Source organism: Diachasma alloeum, unplaced genomic scaffold (genome assembly GCF_001412515.2).
Source record: "Diachasma alloeum isolate Michigan unplaced genomic scaffold, Dall2.0 Dall_scaffold_00188, whole genome shotgun sequence".
In the NCBI taxonomy this organism is placed as follows: Eukaryota; Metazoa; Arthropoda; class Insecta; order Hymenoptera; family Braconidae; genus Diachasma; species Diachasma alloeum.
The window spans coordinates 754,937-780,896 of NW_021680354.1; the positions used below are offsets into that span (position 1 = coordinate 754,937).

Sequence of the window (25,960 nt, forward strand, 5' to 3'; positions counted from 1 at the left end):
GACGGCCTTTATTCCAATCTCCTGGTATCCGCGATTCACCTGCAGTATCCCAGCGATCTCCCACGGCTGGTGAACAGTGTCAGTCGCCAAGTGTTTCCATACGTTCCGAACAATAGGTGAAGAGTTGTATTTATCATTCACTGTGTAATTTTGCAACCTAAACCAGAGAACAAATCCGGCCGTTTCAACTAATACCTGAGGATCGTTGAAATTGCACGCTTGTAGAGTTAAACAGAGGACTGTATAAATACCGATATTGCTTGTCTCAGTACCCCTCTTAATAACGGGATACTTTTATTATGCCTGTGCCCACGGACCCCCTGTCCCTTTCTTTATTGTCTGCATCTGCTACCTGGGGGTAATTCTGCAATAGCACGCGAAGAAAGTGGATCGCAATTGTTTGGGCACTTTATGCACAAACGAAAATATTTGAAAAGTTTTTTTTTCACGCCGGAGATTTGTGGTTGAGACGGGAAAAAGTGAAAGTCTCCTCGAGGTATTTGATTCGAAATTTGGTCAAGGTGTAGACACATTCAATTTCATGCTCATGTGCGCAGCATTAATTATTTAATAATCAATGGAAGCCGCCTTGAACTCTTCGGATATTTTGCAACTTTTCTGTTATGTATTAAAACGTTACGAAGATCATTTCAGTTATCTCTGTAACTGGTGAGATCAGAGATAAACGCCGGGAGAGATTTATTGAGAACTGGGGGATGACCATTTTCCTAGGACATTTTATGGGTTTGAAACAGGTGTTTCGATGAGTGGCCTCTATAACGTCTCCACTTCGAAGATTTTCTTCAGAAAATTCTCGGGAAAAATCAGACTTCGCTACACGGAGAGAAAAACGATAAAGTTCTCAAACAAGTCTTACTTGTGACAAGAAAATAGTTTTTTGAAAATTATCAAAAAAGGATTTTTTTGGGCCAAATATGCAGAGAGTGCGCCGGAATGAAAAGTTTTTGTGGCGAAAATAGATTTAGTAGTTAAAAAAAATTGCATTCTCTAACACGCAAGAAAAATATTTGTTGATAAATTTCCCGCTATATGAGATATTTTCATCCTGAGAAAGCATCGTCTGGTGTTAATTATCCGCCTCTCGAGCCAAATATTTTGTTGCTGTCGAAAGCAGAACAAATATTCATGGTGGAGACTTTCAAATTCGGACCAAACAAATTCTTTTTTGGCAATTTTTAACTAGCTATTTTGTTAGCCCAAACAAGACTTGTTTGATAACGTTTATTTTTCTGTCAGTGTAGGAAATTCCATCGGATCTCCATTGAACTCCTATACTGGTAAAAAAATTATTTTTATTGAGATCTTTCTTTGTTGGAACAAGTATTATATACTTGAACCAATTCCAAATAAATTAGATCTTACGGTGACTATCAATTATTTCTTCTTGAGATACATTTACTTGAATTGAATAAAACAGCCCTTGGCGTCAAGTCACACGTGTTCACCACAAAAATGGAAAAGTTACATTTATTTTAACCTATTATTATCTCTAGTCGAGAAATTTTCTACTTTCATCAATTGATCAACAATTCGTACTTAGGAGATAATTACATTGAGGAAGGAATTGAATGTAGTTTTCTTGAATGAAGCCGATGTCACATTGAACGAAATTTGTGATATCCAAGTTTGAGTTGGCGTCATCTGTGATTCTGTTATTGTAGACTAATGCGATTTTTTTTAGTTAAGATATATAAACTTCTTTCAACTTAACGACATCTTACTATTATCTCAAAGCATTTTCCGCGTAGTAACAATATTCATCCTGATTCGACATACGAAATGCTCACTTCAATTATAATTTACTTGGAACAACGTATGATCTTGTTGATTGAGATAACAACGTATTGAGTTATGAGAATAATTTTGATATTTGAGTAAACCAACGAATTTCTGGGGTTAGTAAACTTTTGGCTAGAAAGAAATCAAATACTCTCATTATTGCGACAAATAAAAGGCACTTCAATTCTAGAGAAGTTTGATTTCTCCCAATCAAATGTATCTCAAGAAGAGACAACTGGTATTTACTATGAAATTATGTTCATTTGAAAATTAACAACCAAATGATAGTTGATTCAAATGAAATTTTCTTGATAAAATTAATTTTTTGTGTCAGTGTGTTGAAAATTTTGTTAGACTTCTGTGAAGTCTATTGAAAAATTTAAGTAAGTTTTCTGCTTGTTTTTTTCCGGCAAAAAGGATTACTAAAAATTAATTTACGCCCAAAAAAATAATACTTTGTTTTAAGATTTCAAAGGGTTTAAAATAAGATTTTCAAAAGCCTTAATTTGACGTCGGAAATTCTTACGTTGAGAGTTTCGAAAGTTTCAATTTGAGACTTTGAGATCTCAATTCAACCCTAGTCTCGTCACCCTACCCCGGGTAGAAATCTCGCTGCTCGAGCTCGGCTCGAAACTCGTATCCCAGCTGGAAACACGCCACTCCGTCCCAGCTTGGGATAAACTCCACGCGCGTCACATGTACCCGAGGTTGAGCAGCGTCACGCGCTCACAGCTCAGCGTTAGACTATTACGCGAAACGCTTCGCCGGGCTTTAGTTGAATGGCCACTGCTCAACCTCAGGTTCATCTCCAATTACTCAATCCCAGTATACTTAACCTCAATAATGATTTGACAGGTCCGATGGCATCGTGATTTGAGCGAAAAAACAATCGAATAAATGTGAAGATGGCATGCTTTTTCAGATGAACAATCACAAGCTCATCAGAAATAACGTGATATTAACTAATCGAATGGGATTAATCTGAAAATACAAGGTAGAACAATTCACTGAAACNTCACCCGAGTTGCGGCTGAATCCCCGGTTGAATTTCTACCCGGGACGCGACACAGTGACTTTGGTCGCCTACGCGGAAATGTGCCGCCGTGTTATTTAGGTTTCAAGGGATATCGCTAAGAAACACGCTTTTCTTAATATTGTCCGCATTTTCTTCATAGACTAGAACACGGCGCGCGCTTCGCGCGCCGATTGTTTTCCACGGCTGATGCCGGAATAGTAAAACTAAGCTTCAAGAATCGTTACAATGGATTTTTTTAAAGTGATAATGTATATAATACACATGATTATACTACACAGTTTAGGAGATAATAAATAATGAGATACCGGCTTCTGACATGCGAGGCATAGGCCAAACGGGGTTTATGGGTCCCTCCGAACTCGATTTTTTCATCTTATGATAAAACGGTGCTTATGATGTTCTTAAAAAACTACTTCGCGATAAATTTATAAATTTCGAATACGGGGAATTTTTTGTAAAATTGTGTACTACATAGTTTTGTGGCTGTAGTGGTCACGCGGGGAGTGTGTGGCTCCGGCGGTCATCCAAGCTAAGCAGTGTTCAGTCTGCCCAGTACTTGGATGGGTGTCCGCTTAAGGCCAGCCGAAAATGAGCCTCCAACAGACCAAGTTCGGCTGTGTGTGGAGGGTCACGGACCAGGTCCGGCAGACCGGATCCGTGGTGCGTGGTCTTTCAAGACGGCCTGAAAACCGTGTCCGTCGTGTACCAAAATTACCCTCAAGTTCGTCCGTGTATGGTGACAACGGACCCGGTACGCGGACCGGGAGCATTTGCGCATGCGCTATCCCCAAAGAAAAAATGAATAGAATTTATTTTCCTTTAATAATATTCTTGTTTTAATAATAAAATAATATTAAATAATTCATCAAATATATTCATCATTCCCCTTGACCCAAATTATGAATTTATTGATTAGAAATTGAATCATTTTGCACGCGACAAAGAGTAATTCCTAATTTCTATGGAATAGATCTTCGATTGGATTTTTATAGAGAATTCATCCAGAATAAGGGAATTATTTGGTTCTCCTTGATAAAATATTTCCATTGAAATACATATATGAAATTATCCATTTATAGTGAGAATATTGTTGAAATGCATACGAAATATTAAAATGAAGACTTTTATTTCATTTTTCATCATTTTTCATCATTTTTCAAGTAAAAACAAAAACATTCGATGATCGGAATACTCTTAATCGAAGAGATTCATCGCAGAATTGTTTAAAATCATATGAAGGTATCGATATCGCAGACATTCTGGTCGTTCCGTGTATGGGGGTGTACAGACCACAGACCGTGTCCGCACGGACCGGGTCTGCGTACGCCGTGCGCCTGTGTATGGTGGCCTTTAGGCATACCTAACCGCATGGAACTACAGTCGCTAGGCACGAATGTAGAGAACCACTGTGCCCATTGAGTCAGTGTGACCAATGGACACAGTGAAATCCGTGCATTATCAGCCGGCTGCACGACTGAGGTTTTCCATGGTTTCCCTGGCAGCCCAATTCCGAATGAGGTACAGTTGGGGATAAAGTAAGTCGGCCCATGGTAACGCAGATAGGGAAGGGAAAAAAATGTAAAAACTCGAGAGGGTATACATATGGAACCAAAAAAAATACTACATAGCGTCGGCGATATTCAACTCTAAAAAATGGAAATTTCGTGACAGTATTCCTTTATTTGATTCAAACAGTTATTGTGGCCTACATCAACAATACAGAATAGAAAAACTCAATAACTTATGAGAATGCAATGAATCAAGTTATTTAGAATTTTATCCGGAAATCCACATGATTTCCGTCATATTCACGGCTATGCGACCGAACATATAAAATTAAATGCGTAATTTCTCCAACTGTACCCTTTTACTCAATCCCTACGAATAATTCTAATTACAGATCATCAAATAATGGCATTAACACCAGTACCAGCCCGTCCCATGATACGTCAAATCGATACAATTGTCAGGTCAATGTGCAATCAAGCAATAAGTGCACAGAGAGAGTGTCCGGAATTAACGAACGTAAGACCCTACAAGGAGGTACCAGGTCCAAAACCAATACCAATTCTCGGGAACACCTGGCGTCTCTTCCCAGTAATCGGGCAATATGAAATCGGTGACGTGGCCAAAATTTCCCAAATGTTTCACGAAGAGTACGGTGAAATAACGAGACTCAGTGGTCTTATTGGTAGGCCCGATCTATTGTTTGTGTATAATGCGGATGAAATTGAGAGAATGTATAGGCAGGAGGGGCCCACACCCTTTCGACCATCGATGCCCTGTCTCGTGCATTATAAAAGTGTCGCGAGGAGAGATTTCTTCGGCGACTTGGGAGGCGTTGTGGGAGTGTGAGTACGAGTTTTCTTCTTTTATTGTTTCTACATGAAAAAAGTGCATAATTTTATTTTTTTGTTTTTATTTTTGGCCTTCAGCGTGGTATATACAGAGATATTTGGTTGAATGCTATTATAATATTAGGGGGCTGCGCCCCCTGCACGCTCCGCTCGCCAACCCCCATATCACCCCCACGACCCTTACTCTGACCTTTGTGAACCTTATTTGGATGCTTAATCTGACCATCATTTTAACCCTTGTGACCCTTATATTGACTCTGGTGACCTTTAATCTGATCCTTGTGACACTTTTTAGACTCTTAATCTGACCCGTGTGACCTTTAATTTTGTGACCCGTAATCTGAGCTATATAACCCTTAATCTGACCCGTGTGACCCTTATTCTGATCCTTATGATCTTTAATTTGACCCTCCTGACCCTTATTTGGACCCTCGTGACCCTCATTCTTACCCTAATAACCCTTTTTTGGACCCTCACAACTCTTAATCTGACCCTTGTTCTGATCCTTATGACCTTTAATCTGACCCTTATGACCTTTAATCTGGCCCTTGTGACCCTTATTTGGACCCTCGTGACCCTTATTCTGACCCTAATAACCCTTTTTTGACCCGCAGAACCCTCGCGACCCTTATTTTGACCTTTGTCACCCTTAATTTTGAAGTCTCAATTTCGGGTTTTAAATTTTTATAACCTAATAACCCTTTTTTGACCCTCACAACCCTTAATCTGACCCTTGTGACCCTTATTTTGATCCTTATGACCTTCAATCTGACCCTTGTGACCCTTACTTGAACCCTCGTGACCCTTACTTGAACCCTCGTGACCCTTATTCTGACCCGAATAACCCGTTTTGACCCTTGGAACCCTCGCGACCCTTATTTTGACCTTTGTCACCCTTAATTTTGAAGTCTTCATTTCGGGTCTTAAATTTTGATCACCAGAAATCGATTTGCATTTATATAATATAGACAGATACAGTGTGTAATAGAGATCAAAATAGAAAAAGAGGTAAATAGAGATTTCTTTTACATTGGAAAGTATGGGATGCGAGTGAAACAATTTGAAGGATTTGATGATAATGAAGAAAGACAGTAGAGAACTATTGTTGTTTATGCAAAGTCCTATTATTAGAGGCGTGCTAAAACTCTCCAGCCAACGTTTCCGTATATTTCTATGCGAATGGGTTCTCTTCTTCCAATTCTTATTTCACTATTTTCTTCTTCTATTCTACAACCCCTGATCAATATAAAAGAAGATAAAGTGAAACATAGTGTGGAAGAAACACAAAGTTGTGATAATATGGAAGGAACATAAAGTTGTTCGGTAGAGTGATTTTTTTTCTTAGTGTAGGCATGGGTTTCTGAAAATCGGTGACATCACTCCGAAAATTACTGATGGTGTCCATGCAAATTAGTGACGATGTCACTGGCAATTAGTAATAATGTCACCTCGTTTCCGACTGACTGACGCCTCGTACTGCAAGCTTCACACTCCCTATCGGCCTTATGACATTATGCACGAAAAAATTTAATAGGAAAACCTAGTTAATTCATTTGACCATTCTATTCGATTTCTATTGAACTTTGTATTAGTTTTTGCCGATTAGTTTGAAATGTTCAATAGAAACTATTCTGGATTTATCGAGGCGACAAAAATTGAAAACATTTTGTATCGATTGGAACCGATGAAATAGGATGCTACTGAAAGTTTGAAATTTTTTTTCTTATCAATAGTTATGAATTTATCAATAGTTACACACTATGAAAGTTTTGATAGCGGTCCCATAGACCAACGGTTTGGTGTAAAGGTTAAAAAATTTTTTTTAATTATGTAAGTTCTCTATCGTCATAAGCAACAAACAAGATTGGCAAAATTTGGTCCATCTTAATGTGTTTCGCGCGAAAAAGGTAAATAATGACATTCATCTAGAATTCATATACAATGTTTATAATCAGAATTGAATTATCTTCGAATTTTTCTGGAATTTTTTCAGATTCCCTTTTCAAGTTATTAACGATCGAAGTCGTTTCTTATACATAAGCTGTTATGGAGATTTTTCTGTTTAGCACGAAACTGCGTTACCATCTGAGCCTATAATATAGTTTCATGCTGATCAGAAAAATCTCCATAAGAGCCTATGTATAAGCAGCGACTTTAATGGCTCATAACTTGAAAAGAATATCTGAAAAAATTCTAGGAAAATTCATAGCTTATTCAATTGTGATTATAAATATTCTACATGAATTCCAGATGAATCTCATTATTTATCTTTTTCGCACGAAACACCTTAAGGTACTTCCTCAGTGAGTTATACGTGGTGAAAATTTCCCAATGAACTCAAGACCTGAAATTTTGATCATATGTTGTTGTGCACATGTGTAAACGATTCCCAAATTTTCAAGTATTTTTTCCACGCCAATTTTTGAGATATGCATCGACAAAAACTTGAAAATGACAAAAATTGAATGTTTGACGATGGATATCTCAAAAATTCGCGTGGAAAAAATACTTGAAAATTTTCGGAGTCGTTTTTACATGTCCTCAACAACATACACGGAAAGAAATATTCAAGGAAAATTACGGAACATTTCACGTAATCCGCAAGCGAGAATCGTTTTCAGTGAATTTCTATAGGAATATAAGAGAATAAATCTGAAACGTTCAGTAAATTTTCGGGCCTGTCACCGAAAAAATACGAAAAAGTCACGTAATTTTTCTGGAAGTTGTAAAATCTAACAGAAACTTCAAGATTTATTATGCCTTAGAACATGAAAATTCTTGGATGTTTAAGAATTTTTACGAAAAGTTCCGGAAAAATTACGAAACGTGTTGTTAAAATTTTCCCCTCATGGTGACTCATGGCTAGCCGTGAGGCGTCGGACGGATGAGTAATTTTTACGGAACAGATCGTAGAATTTACGTGACGATTGACACTTTTTATTGAATTTTACTTCGCTCCCAGATTGCGTTTCCATAAGGTCATAAGGGCCATACGGGTCACAAGGTACAACAAGCAACAATAGATTACGAGGGTCAAGAGGGTCAAACTCCCTTACTTGATTATTTGATTAAGTTTCGTAATTTTTACGTCTTTTTTCTGGTAATTTTTATTGAATATTTCTCTCCGGGTATGATCCAAATTTTAGGTCTTCAGTTAATTGCGAAATTTTCACCAAGTATAACTCACTGAGGAAGTATCTCAAGTATTCATAATATTAAATTCAAATTACTTATTTTGCGGTATCTGTTCTCGAGCAAGCTTTTTACATGTTTGGCAATACAGAATGGAAGAAAATTCATCCCCAAGAATTCTTGTAGAAAAAAACGCAATGGGATGAGTTGTTTAGAGACATCAATAATTATTTATTTATTTTATCACACGTATTTAATAGGAAACGCAAAAAAATATTGTATAATTTTCAAAAGAAATCCGTAAAACAAATAATAGATGTTCGAGCAAAATTCTATTTTAATTTTCTATCGATTGTATCCCTTTGGAAATTACGAATTTTTATTTTTCAGACACGGAGAGCCATGGAAATCATTTCGGACACGTGTTCAGAAACCGGTTCTTCAGCCCCAAACCGTACGAAAATATATCACACCTATCGAAGTTGTTACTCAAGATTTTATAGAAAGGTAAACGAAAGTGAAATTCAGAATGTTTCGTTAATTATAAATTTATCTCGGTAACAATCGGCTGCAGGAGGAAATGAAAGAGAAACTTCTGTGCTGTTTGATTCGTCTACCGGCCCTGTGATATTTTGTACGAAGATTGGCCTGTATTTAATCAATAATTAATTTAATGATTGAAATATTGTTGAGTAATATTAAACAGTTTACTAATGCAAAATTCAACTTAATTTAACATTTATGATTGTACCGATGTCTCAATTTCAGTGATTGAATCCCTTATCATTGGAGGAATTGCATTATAGTTAGTGTTAAAAAATTTCAGATATTGAAAATAACATTTTTATTTTCTGTACGGATGTCTGTAATGAATTGATCACAAGTGAATCAATGATTAGGATTAACTTGTAGGGGAGGGTAGAGCAAAATGGATTACTAGGACAAAACGGACCATTGCGAGAATGGAAGCATTAACAAAATTTCAAAATCAGTCGTCGTTTCACGGAGAGAAAGGTTCAGTAAAATTACGGAGCTCACAATTCGCTCACCGATTACGGAATCGACTCAGAAAATTTAAGCGAGGGTATCGTATTATTTTTTCACAGGAGATTCAGAGAAAAATTACGGAACGCTCTGGAAAAATTCCGTGGCGGTTCCGTGAAATTTCCTACAACCACATTTCGCTGCGGAATTACGGAAAAGATACGTAATTTTTATTGAGTATTTCTCTCCGTGTTGAGGTGATTAGCAAATCTGATCAAATTACGGTTCAACGACACTTGATCCAAGAAACTCACTTTTAATTCAACACATTCCGTGTTCCTGATTTGAAGGAAAGAAAAAAAAACTAGAATTACCAATTTTCTGTCGTTTTGCCCTACCATCCCTTAATCAATTCACTGCTCAGCTTGAGTTTTCATAACTATTGAATTCGGGAGGTCACAAAAAATAATAAGTTAATTTGAATTCCCATTTCTTTCTAAGATGATTATCCAATTAATAAATGCGTCGTATTAACATCTACCCTTATATTGAGTCGTCCTGATTTTAAGTGATTCATTTATCATTACAGAATTGAAAAAATCAAGGGTAACAATAATGAAGTACCTGCGGATTTTGACAACGAAATTCATAAATGGGCATTAGAATGTAAGTGTCGAAAAAGCGAAGAGTCAGTCAAATTTCAGTAGCGAAGCGGTAAACCGGTTCAAATCGACTTAGCTCTTTGCTCAGTTTTTGAGAAATATTTCCGAATCGAAGAGAAATAGCGAAATTTTCATTATAACCTTTTTTATAGCTCTCAATTTGCTCTACATAAAAGGTTATTACAAAAAATTCTCCATCTCCCTTAGGTTCCGAGATATTTATTGAAAAATGATCAATAGTCTAAATCTACTTGAACCGGTTTGCTGCTTCGTTACCGATTTTATTGAATCGAATTACATTCGTCATTCAGAACTTATTGAAAAAAAAATTATGAATTCAGGTATTGGACGCGTAGCCCTTGACGTAAGATTAGGCTGTCTCGACGACAATTTAACTCCCGATTCTGAGCCTCAAAAAATAATCGACGCGGCGAAATTTGCATTGAGAAATGTTGCGGAGCTGGAACTAAAGGCCCCGTACTGGAGGTACATCCCCACGCCCTTGTGGTCTCGATACGTAAGGAACATGGATTTTTTTGTTGAGTAAGTATCACCGAGAAAGGAAACATGATACAGCACGAGTGGATTACCAAAGGCTTAATGTTGCAACTGGTTTTTTTTCGTCTAGAATATGCACCAAGCACATTGATGCAGCTCTTGTGAGGCTGAAGAACAAAAAATCAATGAATGAAGCTGATTTATCGCTGGTGGAAAGGATCCTAGCGAATGAAAAAGATCCAAAAATTGCGTACATTCTTGCTCTCGATCTCATTTTGGTTGGAATTGACACGGTAATTGAATAATTATAAAATAGTCATCAGATCTATTGTGAAATGGATTCACAATTATGTCCATCTTTCGAATTTAATTACAATCTGGCATGGTTATTATTCCTATACAAATGCGTCCCGCGATATTTATTCAACACATTAATTTACTTTAAAATTTTCGGGCTGTTGTCGTTCCCAGTAAAATCATCAATTCTGGGTTCTTTATTTCTTTCTTCTTTCTTTATTGGAAAAAGACTGCCGGGCAAAAATCATTTGGAGTCATAAAAAAATACATAAGATTTTCGTTCTTTCTTCACTGGACATATTATAAAAATCATAATAAAACAAAAACCAACAGAAGAAAATTATGAAATGAAAATGATGATTTCGATGCTAATCTGGGGAAAGATTACTATGTCCATCGTTGGTATTTTTGCATTTGCGTCATTTTGTTCCGTTGAGAAATCAGCATTGTTCACAGAGAACATATAGCTTTAATTTAATTTATATAATTAATTTAGCGAAGTGGTAAAACGGTTCAACACTCCGTTGGTCGCGCAAAAGTTACGAACGCTGTTGGTCGCGTCGTATAAGCGCGGCGCCGTACCAGCATAACCCGAGAGGAAATTCCGGTCAGGTATTGATCAAGTTGGATCAGATTAGACCTGACCACTGATCAGGTATTGATCAAGTTAACGGATCCGAACTTGATCAAGTCAACTGTATGAAAACCGGATGACCTTTCTGTCAGTATCAATAACAATTATCAATGATAATCAATCCAAAACAAAAGATAGTTGAATTCTTTCACCGTAGGCCGCCTCTCTTAATGAATCTCTACTGTTATTACCTCTGAAAAAGCTTATTATTTTTTTACCGATGCTGGGGATCGAACCGGGGACCCTATGATTGCTAATCCTATGCCCTAACCACTAGGCTATCGCGCTATTACTATTGAGTAAACTGTACATTGCCTATATGATTTGTATCGGGGTATTCGTTGAATTTACAATTATTCCTGATCTGATGGATGTGCGTGTGTATTCTCAGAGATAAAATATGTTCAATTAAATTAATTAAATTTATTAATTAAATTAATTAAATTTATTTAACTTGTAGTATAATGATCGCTTTTAAAGATTGAAAATAATTATTGATAATGGTTGATAAAACTTAATTTGAATAGTATAATAATAGTTAATTAAGTTATCCGAAAAACCTATTCAAATTAATGTCAGGTGAACCGGATCTGAATCTAATCATTTTCTCTTCAATTGACCCCGTTCAAATGCCGATCAAAGACATCAATTCCGAATTTGATCAAATTGGGGTCAGGCAGCCGACCTCACGGTGAAATTGTGCCTACCTGATCAGAACTTGATCTGAATCATCCTGCAGTTTTTCGGATCCGATTTACTGGATCAAAACTTGGTCAGGTTTTCATCAGGCATTATCTGATCATGTCTACTTGATCAGAACTTGATCTGAATCATCCTGCAGTTTTTCGGATCCGATTTACTGGATCAAAACTTGGTCAGGTTTTCATCAGGCATTATCTGATCATGTCTACTTGATCAGAACTTGATCTGAATCATCCTGCAGTTTTTCGGATCCGATTTACTGGATCAAAACTTGGTCAGGTTTTCATCAGGCATTATCTGATCATGTCTACTTGATCAGAACTTGATCTGAATCATCCTGCAGTTTTTCGGATCCGATTTACTGGATCAAAACTTGGTCAGGTTTTCATCAGGCATTATCTGATCATGTCTACTTGATCAGAACTTGATCTGAACCCGCCTTGTAGTTTTTCGAATCCGACCTGCTGGATCAGAACTTGGTCAGGTTCTCATCAGGAATTACCGGATCAGTCGAACCTTACAAAAACCTGATAAAGTTCTGATCGTGCTTCAGGTGGGCCTGAAGCAATTTCCACTCGGGAAATCGATATAATGATAAATTTGAAAAATCTACGAAAAATCTGATAAAATCAAGACTGATTCAGATCGTATGCTTAAAGAAATCCCGTAAGATTTTTTATGTTCAGTGTTACCCTTCATTATATGTGAACATCCGCATGAAAAGGGACCACTTTGCCGATATTATGTGTACTCTGATAGTATTGATAATATTCCGCACATTTTAAGCCCAAAATGATCCTCATAGGATCAAGAATGACGTCGGTGGAGAAGATGAAAGAAACAATTTAATATTGGTATAAATGGAAGTTACTGAGGCAAAACATGAATATCTCGGAAACAAGAATCGACAAAGTGGTCCCTTTTCATGAGGAAGTCCACATATATTCAAGCGCAAATAAGTAACAATATCTTTTTCTGAAAATTCGCCTTATACACAGTACACGGCCTGGAGTTTTGGAACGAAAATTTGCAAATCCAACTACTTATTATATTTTTGGAGGATATTTTTATTGATAGGGCTTCTAGACACTTCAAAATGAGATGTCAAATTTTTCTGAGGTTTTACTGCAGTGCGATATAACCCCTCACGGACGGGGCCCTTCTCTTATCAAGCGTAGTGTGCTCAATACGGCTCGAATTCGATTATTTCTAATGAATGCACGGAGAGAAATGTTCAGTAACAATTATGGAACTCACAATTCGCTCACCGATTACGGAATCGACTCAGAAAATTTAAATGAGGGTATCGTAATTTTTCACAGGAGATTCAGATAAAAATTACGGAACGCTCTGGAAAAATTCCGTGACATTCCATTCGTAAAATTTCCTACAACCTACATTTCACTCCAGAATTACGGAAAACATACGTAATTTTTATTGAATATTTCTCTCCGTGTGGAAAATTATGAAACTGGTATCTAATTGAAGCTACAGTATTCCGGTTTCCAATTTTGTTTGCCTGATCAAGTTATTCTTCATAGATTTGGAAATAATAAATTTCGAAAACAAGCGTTCACATTCGCATGGGTCAATACCATGCATCGACCTCGTACATGAGGGGTTAAAGAATCGGAAAAAGTGCGCTGCGGCGCTCATAGCACGGCCAACGGAGTGTTAATAACATTTTCAAGCAATTTCATTTATTGATTATCAAACAGAAAATATTACGGCCAAATTAATGGATGAATCAATTAACAGATGTAAATTATAAAACTTTTACACTAGCGCATATGCGCTGTGCTTATGTGAATATCGGCTGTGAGTTGTTTATTATACTCTGGATAACAGTAGAACACATGCTAGGGAGGTCTTGCGTGTAAAAAGTACATGAAGAAGACATATTCAGCAGCAAAAGCAAGACTATCATCAATACTTGGTCCGCAGATAAAAAACCTACACTGAGAGAAAAATTTTCTAATATGTAAACCATAATTACTTGAGAGAAATAAATTATTTTGAATGGTTTAAATCTCAGAATGTTCGCGCTTCACGGAACTCGAATGAAATCTCATTTATTACTATCATTGCGCATTGTATCATGAATATATTACATATCGAAATATTGCAAGTGCATAACAAAAAAATTATGAAAACAATAAATACTTGAAGATTGGCGATTCTTCTACGCGATTTGAGTGAGTTCATTTGCGACAAAATCATACTTGAGTACAAAAATATTTTAAAACGTGAGACCTTTCTCGGGTCACGTGAGTTGAGATACCTGGGAGAACTAAAAAATTGAAGAAAAATTACTTGTTTCAAGAAAATATGTTTCAGATATTAGAATTTTTTTCTCAGTGTAGGGAAAAAATCCTATCCAAATGAAAGTAAAAAACCGCGTAACCTAATCCCAATCTATCACTTTCGCAGTGAAGTATAGCAAAAAAGTCCTTCAAATCCTGTGAGAGATGCATTTTCAACATTGTTTCATTTTGCCCTGGTCTCCCCCATCATCGCCGCCAGGAAAAAACGATTTTGGATCTCAGTGGTGGGGGACGTCAGGTCGGAGCAAAATTCGAGAGAGTGGGGTACCCAGCCACGACCATTCTTCTGTGGCCAGGACTATACCCATGATATATACAGGTGTATGCATAATTTATTTCAGATTTCGATGGCTGTTTGCTCAATTCTCTATCAATTGGCCACAAGGACAGAGGAACAGGAGAAGGTGTACAATGAACTGAAGCAAATTCTACCTGATCCGTCCGTTCCCCTTACAACGAAGCACTTAGATCAGGCTGTGTATACCAAAGCCTTCATTCGGGAAGTATTTAGGTATCTTTTACGGTTCCCTTTGTTTTTGCTATTTCTGTGGAGTCGACGTTACTTTTTTTTTATGAAATAATTATTATTGGTTTATCGTTCTGGTTTTATCACCTTTCAGAGTATATTCAACGGTGATCGGGAATGGGAGAACCTTGCAGAATGACGCTGTCATCTGCGGTTATCATATACCAAAGGGGGTATGTTATAAATATGCCAGAAATTTATTACAAAAAAAATTACTCAACAATGAAGTGCACGGAGAGAAATTTTTTAGAAAAATTTTAATGCTAGCACGGGAAAAGAAGCGCTAAGTGATGGCCAGGACAAAATTCCAGTGTCGGCACTAGAAATTTTATTGGGGAAAACGTGAACTTTTCACCGTATTTCTGTGAAAATTTCACAGAAATAATCCCCAGAAAATTTACCAGAAATACCAAAAAAATTTACCTTAACAGCACTAGAATTTTTCACAGCCGGTGGATTGTAATTTTTTCCAGTACTCGTACTACAATTGTTCTAGATTAATTTCTATCCGTGTGGGGGAATAGAACAGAACGAAACGAGTAAAATTCCTATTACACATTTTGTTGATTTTAAATTTCCCTGAATATTGACGAATGTTAACAACAAATGTTGGAGGACAAATCAGCATGATTGATGTTAGAGGAGGCGTTAGAGACTAAATATTCTTATTATGATTGTACTATTTTAGTGTTTTTTTATTTATCATTACCTGCCTCCCAGGGGTAACGCCTTATGGCAGGGAGGAAATTCAGAATTCTTAGAAAGGTTTCTCATACATAACAATGTTTTTCGTCACTGAGGCCCGATAATGGCGCTATATGGGCCTGTTTTGAGGGCGATAAATAGCAAATAGCAGCTCTGGGCGGCCGAGGCATGTTAAATAGCGGAACAGGCATGCTAAATCACATTTAGCAGCCGTAGGGCCGATAAATTGCTACTTGAAGTGTGCCGATATAGTTGTCGCTCACCGGATTGTATAGTCTAGTAAGGCGTACAGCGCCGCTGTTGGTCTTGTCGCTAATCAAACTATCGGTCACAGTCGTGTGGAGATAATCAGACGCCATTTCGGGGAGTTTGTTGTGTTTGATCGAGAAAATTGTGTTTGAGGAGAATATTCAGTCAAAATTTGTGAAAAAAAAGAGGAAAAATGGCAGATTGGGTACCAAATAGTGACGAGGAAGTGAATTCACCTGATATTTTCGCTGATATACAAGTGATGATGAATTGATATCGAGTGTAACAGCACATGTTCACGAGGCATTTTTGTAACAAGAGTAAATGTGAATAATCAAAACTATGAGAAAATTAATTTTAATCAATTGATGTTTTAATTTCTTATGGATTCCCTTTCCATCATTTTCTGTTTTATAAATTTCCAATTTTTTTTTCCCTTTCAATATTTGGTTTCTGACAGTGGGGGGGGGCTTCGCCCCCCTGGACCCCCCCCTTTTCGGGCCTTCGTGACGAAAAATAGTATGTGTCATTCGGGCGATAGCGTTGGTTTTCGAATCGTGTGAGTTTGCAGCATGAGGCGTAGTATAGCCTCCGGCGGCCCTCGTCTCCGACTATACTACGCCTCATGCTGCAAACTTCACACTCATCGAAAACCGCCGCTTATCGCCCTAATGACACAATGTACTATGGTGGGCTTTGCCGTCTCAAAAATCAATATCACTGCGAAAACTAATGTCTGAATTTCAGACACTTTTGTAGACACTTCTCAATCACTTTTGGGACAATTTTGTAGACACTTTTGAGACATTAAAATGTGTCTGAATCAATGGAGATATTTCAATTTCAGACACCAAGATGTCTGAAATAAAGATACAGACATCAGTTTCAGACACAAGCGGTGTTTGAAATTTTCAGACATCAGTTAGATTTTCAGACACTTTTCAAGATTCAGACGTTTTTTGCCATCCGCCATCTTAACTTCAGATGGTTGTCAGACACCTAGTTTTTGCAGTGGATGAGTCAACTTTTCAGACATCAGAAATATCTTAAAAATTAATGTTTGAATGAACTTTGCCGTCTAAATCACGTGAGATATCTTAATAGTGAAATGTTTGAATCGCTCATAAATAGCTGAATTTCAGTCACAGAAAATATCTGGAAATAAATACCTGAAATTTTTCAGACAAAAAATATCTACTATCATATTCAGACAGAAACGGCTACCATCATTTTCAGACATTAGTCAGATTTTCAGACACTTTTGAAGATTCAGACGTTTTTTACCATCTGAATCTTAAATTCAGATAACTGTCAGACACCTGGTTTTTGTAGTGATCGACAAAATAAAACTTATCATTACATACATAGACATATGTCTGTGATTACATATGACACCCAGCACAGACTTAAAGCATAAAAGATAACATGAAAACATAAAACGTTCGAACATAGGCGGAACAAGCACTACAAATTCCCAAAAATAATCAGTATTTGAGGTGAAAAGAGCGAATTTTCATCGCGTCTCTAATGAAATTGTGCAAATTCTTTACGACATTATTACCCCCAAGGTTAGTGTGCAGTAAATCTATAAGGATTTCATTAGGGTCAACAAAATCGTTATTTCCAGTATAATGCGGTAATATCGGGTCTAAGTAGAATTTTCGTGGCGATGAATAAAGTGGGCAATATAATAGAATATGCGCCAGAGATTCCTCTTACTTGAAATTACGTACACGGAGAGAAATTTTTTAGAAAAATTCTAGTGCTAAGTACGGGAAAAGAGGCGGAAAGTGACGGCCAGGAAAAAATTCCAGTGCTGGCACTAGAAATTTTATTGGGGAAAACGTGAATTTTTCGCCGTATTTCTGTGAAAATTTCACAGAAATCCTCAGAAATGTTACCAGAAATATCAAGAAATTTTACCTTAACAGCACTAGAATCTTTCACAGCTGGTGGATTGTGATTTTTTCCAGTACTCGTACTAGAATGTTTCCAGAAAATTTCTCTCCGTGTAGAGCGCAAGTGATAAATTGCCGAAATTCGTTAAAAAAAATTACTCAGCAATGAAGTGGGGGAACAACCGAACGAAATGAGTAAAGTTCCTATTAATCACACATTTTATTACTTTGAATTTCCCTGAATATTGACTAATGTTAGAAACAAATGTTGGAGGAGGAACCAGAATGGTTGATGTTAGGGGAGGCGTTATATTGTATTTTATTATTTTTATATTTTATTTTTTATTTTATTTTTTACGCGGCCCTGTGACTGCTCTCGCGGAGGTGCACCGCCGTGTTCTTTACGCTCCAGCATTGCCGAATTCACTCCACACAGCTTGGGCGCGTTTAGCGAGTTTCCGGCAACCTCGCGTAACGGCAAATTTCATTCAACATTGAAAAAAATGATTCATCTGTTGTAAATAATTTGTTTTGCGCATGAATTTCGGGAATTATGTTGTTCAAAAAATGACTATAGTTTTTTAGACACTTCAATTGAAAAAGCCAAATTTTTTTTAATTTTTCCGGTTAGCTCGTCAATGGCAATTGAAGAAAAACGACGCACTGCGGCGTTTCCTTGATATAGTTACCAATCTAGGTTTAATATCGAGTATTTGGTGTCAGAAAGGTTCACCACAGAAATTTGACATTTTTGACAATTTTCAATTTAAAATATCATTCCAAGATCTGACTAGGTCCTTACACTGATAGAATGATTCATTTATTCCAAACGAGATTCGTTAACTATTAACGAATGGTAGAGCTGAATACAATGGACTTCCCCTAGCTCATAGCGTTCAGAGGTCTGATTCCAAGAACTCGAGATAGGGAATTACCACCTCCACATGCGCAGGGACGTGATTACGTAAGAGAGACAACGTCATTATCTGAGAGAGAACGCTGTAACATACCGGCCGAGGATACACAACGTTACCCCTCGTGCATGACGTCACTAGTGCGGTGGGGGACACATTCCCCGCCGCTAGGACATGCCCCCCCAGCTACGGATAGTAAGAGCTGAGGGAAGTCCACTGTATGACCAAATGAATATTCGTTAATAGTTAACGAATGGTTCACTTGAATGGCGAAATTCAAGTCAAACAAGGCTCCTCAAATATACATTCGTTAACTATTACATTACTATAACATTTGGTGAGACCCAATAGACCCTAACTTCCAACCAAAATCCATTCGTTAACAATAACTAATCCGTTCTGTCAGTGTACAGTGCAAAGTCCTTGGACGAGTATGTAAGGAAATTTTATGATACTGGGCCCATAAATCGCGATTCGAATCTCGTTTCGCTGGATTAGTTTGCCGTTTTCGGGCCCATTGACATAAAATATTAAATGTCACACGGCGATAATACGGCGATTATCTGGCTGATTGTTCGACGTGGGCTCGGATTACACGGAGAGAAATATTCCATAAAAATTACGTATCTTTTCCCTAATTCCGGAGCGAAATTTTACGGAACTGTTACGGAATTTTTCCGGAGCGTTCCGTAAATTTTATGTGAATCTCCTGTAAAAAATTACGATACCGTCACTTAAATTTTCGGAGTCGATTCCGTAATCTGCGAGTGAATTGTGAGTTCCGTAATTTTTACTGGACATTTCACTCCGTGTATAAAGTCACATTCGTTAGATAATATTTATATCGCCTGTTGACATAATGTACTATTTCTGGCGAATATGAATTCAACCCGACCCGAAGGCGAGGGATGCAATCATATCGCGTGCTAAAAGGAAAAAGGTCGTATTGACCATTTTGAGATTTTTAGGTCAACGAAGTGGAAAAAGGTAGTACAAACCTAATCTAGGGAACATGAAATCTCGACGATTTGAGCTCTCTAGAATCATTTTCACCCAACTTTTAAGGACACTATTTTTTTGGCGCACACGACCTTCTTCCACAAATTTTTCTCCAATAGAAATTTTTCTAGAATAATGTTTATTTCTTTAAAAGTACGACCGAATATCAGAAAAATGAAGAGAAAACAGTGAAAAGTTGAACATGTTTAATGTTAATAAAAAATTTGTCCTCTTCACATCTTCGAGTAAACACCTCGAAGAACCCATTCTAACCGTTCATGACTGCGCCTTGTGGAGTGCATGGCTGAAAAAAAGACTCATTTCCCTTAAGGTCACCATACACGGACGTACGGGGTACGCGGACCAGCCAAAATTGAGCCTCCAAGAGACCAAGTTCGCCTGTGTGTGGAGGGTCACGGACCAGGTGCGGCAGACCGGGTCCGTGGTGCGTGGTCTTTCAAGACGGCTTGAAAACCGGGACTGTCGCGTACCAAAATTGCCCTCAAGTTCGTCCGTGTATGGTGACAACGGACCCGGTACGTGGACCGGGAGCATTTGCGCATGCGCTATCCCCAAAGAAAAAATGAATAGAATCTATTTTCCTTTAATAATATTCTTGTTTTAATAATAAAATAATATTAAATAATTCGTCAAATATATTCATCATTCCCCTTGACCCAAATTATGAATTTATTGATTAGAAATTGAATTATTTTGCACGCGACAAAGAGTAATTCCTAATTTCTATGGAATAGATCTTCGATTGGATTCTTATAGAGTATTCATCCAGAATAAGGGAATTATTTGTTTCTCCCGAATAAAATATTTCCATTGAAATACATATATGAAATTATCCATTTACAGTGAGAATATTGTTGAAATGCATACGAAATATTAAAATGAAGACTTTTATTTCATCTTTCATCATTTTTCATCATTTTTGAAGTAAAAACAAAAACATTCGATGATCGGAATACTCTTAATCGAAGAGATTCATCGCGGAATTGTTTAAAATCATATGAAGGTATCAATATCGCAGACATTCTGGTCGTTCCGTGTATGGGGGTGTACAGACCACAGACCGTGTCCGCACGGAACGGGTCTGCGTACGCCGTGCGCCTGTGTATGGTGGCCTTTAGGTGGGCGGCACATGCACCAGCTCTCCTATTAACTGAGCATGACACAAAATAATTGTCAATTACAGGTTCAAGTGGTGTTTCCCACACTCGTTACCGGTAATATGGAAGAATGGGTGGACGATGCTAAGACATTTAAACCCGAGAGATGGCTGAAGGAAGGGGCAGATGATAAACTCCATCCCTTTGCTTCTCTACCCTACGGCCATGGGGCGCGCATGTGCCTCGGGCGGCGATTTGCCGATCTTGAGATGCAAGTGCTACTCGCAAAGGTATCGATCACATCCTTATCCTTATTTTTCAAACCTTATTTAACTAAATAATTGACCTTTTTCCAAAATGTTCTTTTTCTATTTTAGCTGATCCGAAATTACAAGTTGGAGTATCACTACGAGCCCCTCAAGTACAGAGTGACTTTCATGTACGCACCAGATGGAGACCTCAAATTCAAATTAGTGAAGCGATAATCAGTTTTTATTGCCTTGTCCAGTTTCATGTACAAGAAAATACAAAAAAATGAGTTCGAATAATCTTGAGATGTTTGTCGTCTAAAATTGTAACAAATATTTATTCTAAAATCGGTGTACAATTTTAAAAAATTCAACAATGTTTTTTTATGAATCATAAACTCTAGAATACTTTCTTTTCCTGTATTTGTAGTTCCTCACCTCTCTATGAATCTGATTTTCAACGGACCCTTCGGTGTGTAAAGTGGATTAATATGATAATCCAATTCATCATGATGATATTCCAGTTTAAATCTCTGCAGAAGCTGGAAGTAAAAAAAGAAAACAGGTAACAAAAATTATCAGAGTATTTGATCTACAAGGTGGTTGTTTCGCTTTTTAAATCCTCTAATAACGGAAAAATCATCCAGACTTATCAGACCATCACAAATTCCGAGATCCCCAGAGATAAATCACGCTCAAGCTATATTAACACTCCGTTGGTCGTGGTATGAGCGCCGCGCCATACTTTTTTCGATTTTTTATTTCAATTACACTGCAGTAAATCATAGAAAAATTTGAAAAAATTTGGCATCCCATTTTGAAGTGTCCAGAAGCTCTACCAGTGAAAATATCCATAAAAATATTCCATGCCAAATAAGTCAACGACTGACCCTCACACTTTGGAAATTGATCTCACTTTTTTAAAGATTTTTTCGATAGCCTATTTCGAAGATATGATTTTTTCTTTGTTTTTTCGTTGTTTTTTCAATAACTTGAGTTATATTCAGCCGATTTTAATTTATGACGGCTCAAAATTTTCAATTTTCTACCATCTATAAGAAGATTGTGGATATTTTCTTATCAATCCCTAGCTGCTCATAATACCAATTTTTCAAAATTATGTCACCTTTTATTTTTCTCATCTTCTTTTCAGAAACACTTATAATCGAAACAAGTATTTTGAGCTGTCATACAATTTAGGAATAGTCCTGGACCTATTTTATTTTTAATTTTTTCGTGTCTGAATTCCGCGAATTTGGTCAAAACACGCCAAAACGACTTCGATTATGTATCAAAAAATATGTAAGATATAAGTATATATTTAAATTCACTTCATACTGTTTATAATCACAGTTAACGCCATTTTGGGGTATTTTGACCAAATTCGTGGAATTTCGAGAAGCAAAAATTGTAAATAAAATTTATCTAGAACGAAACCCAACTTGTATGATGGCTTAAAATACTTGTTTTGATTACAAAAGTTACTGAAAAAAATGAGAAAAATCAAACATGACATAATTTTGAAAATTCAAGTTTTTCAACGTCTTTTTTTGAAAATTCGGTATTATGAGTACCTAAGGGTTGAAAAAAAAATTACTTAAAATATTCTCATAGATGGTAGAAAATCGAAAATTTTGACGTGTTATAAATAAAAATCGGATGAATGGAACTAGACTTATTGAAAAAAAAATGAAAAAACAAAGAAAAAATCATGGCTCCGAAATAGACTGTTTAAAAAATTTGAAAAAAATTGACAGATAGTGTTTATAGTGCCCCAATCCTAGAAAAAAATCGACATCAATTTCCAAGAGGGTGAGGGTCAGCGGCTGACGCATTTGACATATTATAGAATACCTCAGTTACACAGTAAAAACGAATGTCTGAATTTCACAAACCTTTTGTAGATATTTTTCAGACGCTAAAAAACACGGTTTATTTAAATAAAATGAAAATTTGTCTGAATTTCAAACGAACAGGTGCCTAAACATCCTCTTAATCATCTTACTTCATGTTTGAAATTGAGAAAATTTTTCATTTCATTCAAACGTCTTTTAGTGTCTGAAAAATGTCTACAAAAGGTGTGTGAAATTCAGACATTCGTTTTTGCTGTGCAGGCTTTGAAATTTTTATTCCGAAACTCCGGACTATGTATACCGTGTATAGGGCGAATTTTTAGGAAAACATGGCTAGTTTGAGCTTGAATATATAATTAAGGCTAGCACTGACCATAACAAATTTCACGGAATACGATCTGGAACACTCTTGATTTTTTCAGAGTTTCCCTAAATCTTTTAAATTTATAATTACGTTGATTTATGCTGGTGCGGTGCGGCGCTCACGGCGCAACGAACGGCGTTCATAACTTTTGCGCGACCAGCGGAGTGTTAAGTGAGAAATGAGGGAAAATAAAAATGTAAAAGAATAGAGTTGTTGAAAAATTCACGGGTGACTGCACATTGAAAGGTGCGCAGATCCTCAGTCTCGGAGTAAATCCAAGCGTCGAGGATTAAAACAAACTGGCACTTGGATAATCCGGGCATTGTGCTTAGAAGTGAAGGCGGCGAAATTCCTATTGTCTTGAATCCCGAGAGCGTGACCAGCATCAAGGGGTATCTGCAGGAGACTTAAATCTTAAACTCTCATTTACTGTTGCATGCAGGTAATAAAGTTGTGAAGGGCCATTGAAATGCCTCAAGCTTACGCCTTCATACAGACTGATTTTATGGGACATTGCAGAAGACCTCTGATGAGTACGTGGCTATTGTTCCTTTTCTCTTTTTGAGACGGAATGCAAAAATAATAAATGGAGAATTAATGACTGAGGATTTTCAAGTGTGTTTCTTTCTTTTTCAGGTTTTTATGTTGATGGGGAATGGAAAGGTCAGCCGTTGCATCAAGAAATATGATTGTTTGTAGTGGAGACTGAATAATATTTCAGCAGGACGCTGGCAATTATAGAGATTGACATCTCCCGTTTATTTTAAATTCCATGTTTTCCGTTGGATGGTTTCGAGGTGATTCAAGCAACATTGGCATAGTTTCATTTTGGACCCGTAGATTTTCTAACGTTGATTTAAACTTGGCCTGCGAATTGAAGTTTTGTAATCGTTCAAACATAAGTTTTTGGTTTTTTGGGTTGGCGGCCCGAGGCGAAGCCGAGGACTGCCAATCACACGAGTTAAAACACCCCGTCGCACGTGTATCCGAACTATATTGTTTGTTAGTGATGTTACGTTCAGCGGGTGCTGAACTGTGCCATTGTTCGTTCACTAGCAAACGAAAAGTCTTTTCGTTTACAATTTTCGACTTTTCGTTTACTAGTAAACGAAAAGNCTGACAAAACGTTTTTTTGGCCCCAGCTAAAGGGTCAGATTTTCGGGTTTTCCGGGGCAAGTGGATTTTCGCCAAAATCGAATTTTTTAGCCGGGTGAACGTTGATTCCANGCAGCAGCAGTGACAAAATAGTATATTTCGTATGAGTGCAAGACCTCAATTAGCTCGTGTGATTGGCAGCCCTCGGTTTCCCCTCTGATCGCCAATTTCACATTTGTGAAAATTATTGTCTCACATGTGTCGAACAATATTTTTTGACAGTGATGTTACGCTCAACGAGAGGTCGTACTGTGCCTTTTTTGTTTACAAGTAAACAAAAAGTCTTACTGCTACTACATTCACCTCGTACCAAAAAGTGCCATTTTGTTTACTCGTAAACGAAAAGTCTTTTCGTTTACTTTCAGTTTCGTGAACGTAGCAACAGTGTCAAAGCAGTATATTTCGATACCCACATAGAAAAAATATATATACAGAAATAAATGGCACTTATATCCCCTTATATGTGTCCCCTTTACTTTCCGGCAAACAATGCAATATTTGAGATATATGTTGGATATATGTGTGTAAATATGCCACCTGGTATACCTAGCATATACCTGGTATACAAGGCGGATATATTCAAGATATAATTCCGGCAAAATCACTATATCTCACTTATAAGTTTTGGCTTATATTTTTTTTTATGCTGGTACGAGTGTGGAAAAGTGTTTTTTGGTTTGTGAGAGATAGCACGAGCCGAAGGCGAGTACCATAATCTCACAGGCTAAAAAAAACTTTTCCCATGAGTATCGAACGATATTTTTCACAGCGTCATGGAGGAAAAAAGTGGATTAGCTTTGGAAAAAAGTTTCTAAACTTTAGAAACCGTGGTTTCTAAGCTTTAGATTTCTAAAATCTAGCAATTTTTTTCCAAGTGTTAGAAAAAAATCGTTTAAAATTAATGTTCAAAACTGGGATTAATTGTAAACCAAAATATACTTTGTGACGTTATGAGTTTTACCCGGAGGTAAAACTCAGTGAATGATATTCCTTTTCCGTCCAGCTATTACTGTCAGTGAGAGGAATCTCCTTTTCACTACACCTTTTCACGTATACCTGCACTGTAATCCTTTTGTATGGTCCTTTAATCCTCAGCTAACTTCGGCGGTGAGCTCATGGGGGATTCGCTCACTCGTAGGGATGTTAGGAAAAGTATGAAGGGATATTACTTGGTGATATTCTAAATAAACACTCGCGTATTTATCGGTAAAAGTATGGTATATTAATCGATGGTTTAAAATACACGACTGTTTTACTTATGGGTTGGTATACGCGTTATTAAGCGACTCTCCGAGTCGAGGATTTGGTTCTGATTGGACGTACACAGGTCTTTCAAGATCTCTCCAGACCTAGATGGACCTGGTAAGTCCTAATCAGTTCTGCGACGTACTTTTCCAGAGACCTTTCTGAATCCTCAGTTCTTTTCGGTCCTGGGAAGTCCTCCTCGATGCTACCGAGAACGCGTGATTTTACGAGCGGGTGAAGGGGAAGGCATGTATGCGGAG

General features: G+C 37.2%; 2 protein-coding genes across 2 annotated transcripts in view; one reads left to right on the forward strand and one right to left on the reverse strand.

The window, feature by feature from the left end:
* The first annotated feature begins 59 nt into the window (after nucleotides 1-59).
* Nucleotides 60-21,447, forward strand: LOC107048366 (probable cytochrome P450 301a1, mitochondrial). Its single transcript, XM_015271515.2, has 10 exons — nucleotides 60-116; nucleotides 4,737-5,187; nucleotides 8,716-8,832; nucleotides 9,899-9,975; nucleotides 10,313-10,514; nucleotides 10,600-10,762; nucleotides 14,768-14,937; nucleotides 15,047-15,125; nucleotides 20,922-21,125; nucleotides 21,213-21,447. The coding sequence occupies exons 2-10, from the start codon at nucleotides 4,748-4,750 to the stop codon at nucleotides 21,318-21,320; spliced, it is 1,560 nt and encodes a 519-aa protein (XP_015127001.1). The 5' UTR covers nucleotides 60-116; nucleotides 4,737-4,747; the 3' UTR covers nucleotides 21,321-21,447.
* LOC107048367 (probable cytochrome P450 49a1) overlaps nucleotides 21,403-25,960 on the reverse strand; it is a 29,583-nt gene continuing 25,025 nt past the window's right edge. Inside the window, exon 10 of the mRNA XM_015271516.1 lies at nucleotides 21,403-21,625. Coding sequence (XP_015127002.1) covers nucleotides 21,518-21,625 — 108 coding nt within the window. The 3' untranslated portion in view covers nucleotides 21,403-21,517. The remainder of the gene's footprint in view (nucleotides 21,626-25,960) is intronic.